The following is a 2,500-nucleotide window of genomic DNA, read 5'->3' on the forward strand; positions in this document are numbered from 1 at the left end:
TCCAGATGACGTGAAGGATCATAAACGATGTTCTATAAGAACCATTAACCAACACGACTTTCAACAAGTAAGTTTCAGTTTGTCCAAAACAGGTAAATATTGGTTTAACCGGTACATTTCACTCTGCGCAAAACAGGTAAATATTGGTTTAACCGGTAACTTTCACTCTGCGCAAAACAGGTAAATATTGGTTTAACCGGTAAATTTTACTCTGCGCAAAACAGGTAAATTTCACTTTGTTCAAACCATATAAGTTTTAGTTTGTTCAAAACAGGTAAGTCTCGGTTTAACAGGTAAATATCACTTTGTTCAAACCATATAAGTTTTAGTTTATCCAAACCAGGTAAGTCTCGGTTTAAGGTAAATTTTGCTTTGTTCAAACCAGGTAAATTTCACTTTGTTTAAACCATGTAAGTTTTAGTTTGTCCAAAACAGGTAAATCTCGGTTTAACAGGTGAGTTTCGGATTGTTCAAAACAGGTACATCTCTGTTTAAGGGGGTAAATATCACTTTGTTCAAACCAGGTAAATTTCACTTTGTTTAAACCATGAAAGTTTTAGTTTGTCCAAAACAGGTTTAACAGGTACGTTTCAATTTGTTAAAACATGCTAGTCTCAGCTTGTTCAAAACAGGTAAGTTTCAGTTTCTTAAAAATAGGTACGTCTCTCTTTGTCCAAAGCCAACATCTTTAATAGACTAAACATACCCTATTTATCACAAATGTGCCGGCTAGTTTGGTGTTGCATCTTGGTGGTTTTTCTAAGCTAATGTTTCCATATTTCGAAATTGTTAATATTAAAAAACATATACACATTAAAATATAGAAATTAGTATAACAGTTATATGTAAAACATTTTCTACAAAATAAGTTTGTCCTTCGCGGTAACATGGATAGTATCATAATAAAAATGGACGACTACATTCGACATTCCCAGATTGTGATTCTAGATTCACGTGCCAGGCGACGAAAAAAATATTTTTGAGCCCTCTGGTTGGATTTTACCCATGTTATTTGGTAATATTGTGCATCGACCTTTTGAAACATGGGTGTAGAGCGGAACAAACGACCGGTGTGAATCGGTTCCTGTACTACCTGAAAGGAAAGCTACTTCAGCCATATGAGATTAAAAAGCACACAAACAGACGTAAATGTTCTCAATTGTGAAAATAAATGAAGATTTAATATACCTTCGGTATGGTAAATATGACGCCAGTGCCAAAAAGAAACCGTTGAGCAATTTAACATGGATTCTAATGGCAGATGGCATCTGTGAAATGAGAACTAAGCATTACATAAATCTGGAACATTCGGAGTTCGAAGTAAGAATTTCTTTGTCAGTTTTCTCACAATCTTTACCAGTACACTCATGAATATACGTTTTCAGGAATATACATATTTGTGTCACCAAAATACATTGCGTGTGTTAGAAATCCAAAACATTTAATACATTTCAGGGTTACGTTGCCATGAAGGACCCAGTAAAGCGATCGTGCTGGGTGAAGCCTCTTGGTGAAAGGGAGACATATGAAGAAACGAAAAGAATCATGGACAGTGGAGTATGTACCAGATAACCAAACATACACACAAAAGAACAACACTTTTAAATACAGGAACAGATGTAATTCGATACCACAATCGAAAACATAGTGTTTTAAAACATTTAGCAGATCTTGATACGTCCCAAATAGGTAGAAATTGAGATAACTATATTGTTTCAAACTTCTCGTTTCCTCTTAGTGAAAGAGACACATATGAAGACACAAAAAGAATCATGGACAGTGGAGTATTTAATGTGTGATATAAACCAGTGTCATGTACATGTAGTTATAACTGTTTGAAACACAACACTTTTTTCTCAGATTGACATAACGTGAACTTAACGAATTTTGTAAAATTACTTTTGGATTAGAGCAGTGAACATTTTTATAAATTGACATAAAACGCATGTCACATTATGTACTGGCTGAAATACTGCAACACAATTTATTGTTTCCTGATCCTAGATTGATATGACTCAAGTTAATGAAAAGTGGCTCGTGCCTGAACGATCTCTGGATAAGGACCAGGTGGAGAGAGAGGTCGGAAGTCTTCTCTCAGACTTCTGTTCTGACTCGGATGTCTTCATGCTCAAACGAGGTACAGTAATAGCAGTCCTTACCATCAATTTAACTTTAACTATAATCCTATATCTTACCTAAACAAAGTGGAGACAGATGGAGTGAGGTAAAGTAATAGCAGTCCTCTTTAACTTTAGCTATAATCCTATATCTTACCTAAACAAAGTGGAGACAGATGGAGTGAGGTAAAGTAATAGCAGTCCTCTTTATCTTTAACTATAATCCTATATCTTACCTAAACAAAGTGGAGACAGATAGAGTGAGGAAAAGAGTGAGGCGAGGCAGACAGACATACAGACTATGAGAGAAAAAGTAAGAAAGTATGTGAGAGACAGGTTAAGAGAGATATAAATGTCGAATTATTTTTATTAATTTAAGCATT

The 2,500-nt window shown here is 34.9% G+C and overlaps 1 protein-coding gene across 1 annotated transcript in view; it reads left to right on the top strand.

The window, feature by feature from the left end:
• Window positions 1-6: 6 nt before the first annotated feature.
• The window catches only part of LOC121386708, a 5,943-nt gene continuing 3,449 nt past the window's right edge, over window positions 7-2,500 (top strand). The window contains exons 1-3 of the mRNA XM_041517702.1: window positions 7-67; window positions 1,456-1,557; window positions 2,005-2,137. Of these exons, the coding sequence (XP_041373636.1) occupies window positions 1,468-1,557; window positions 2,005-2,137 (223 nt within the window). The 5' untranslated portion in view covers window positions 7-67; window positions 1,456-1,467. The remainder of the gene's footprint in view (window positions 68-1,455; window positions 1,558-2,004; window positions 2,138-2,500) is intronic.

The sequence above is a fragment of the Gigantopelta aegis genome, chromosome 12, assembly GCF_016097555.1.
Source record: "Gigantopelta aegis isolate Gae_Host chromosome 12, Gae_host_genome, whole genome shotgun sequence".
NCBI lineage: Eukaryota > Metazoa > Mollusca > Gastropoda > Neomphalida > Peltospiridae > Gigantopelta > Gigantopelta aegis.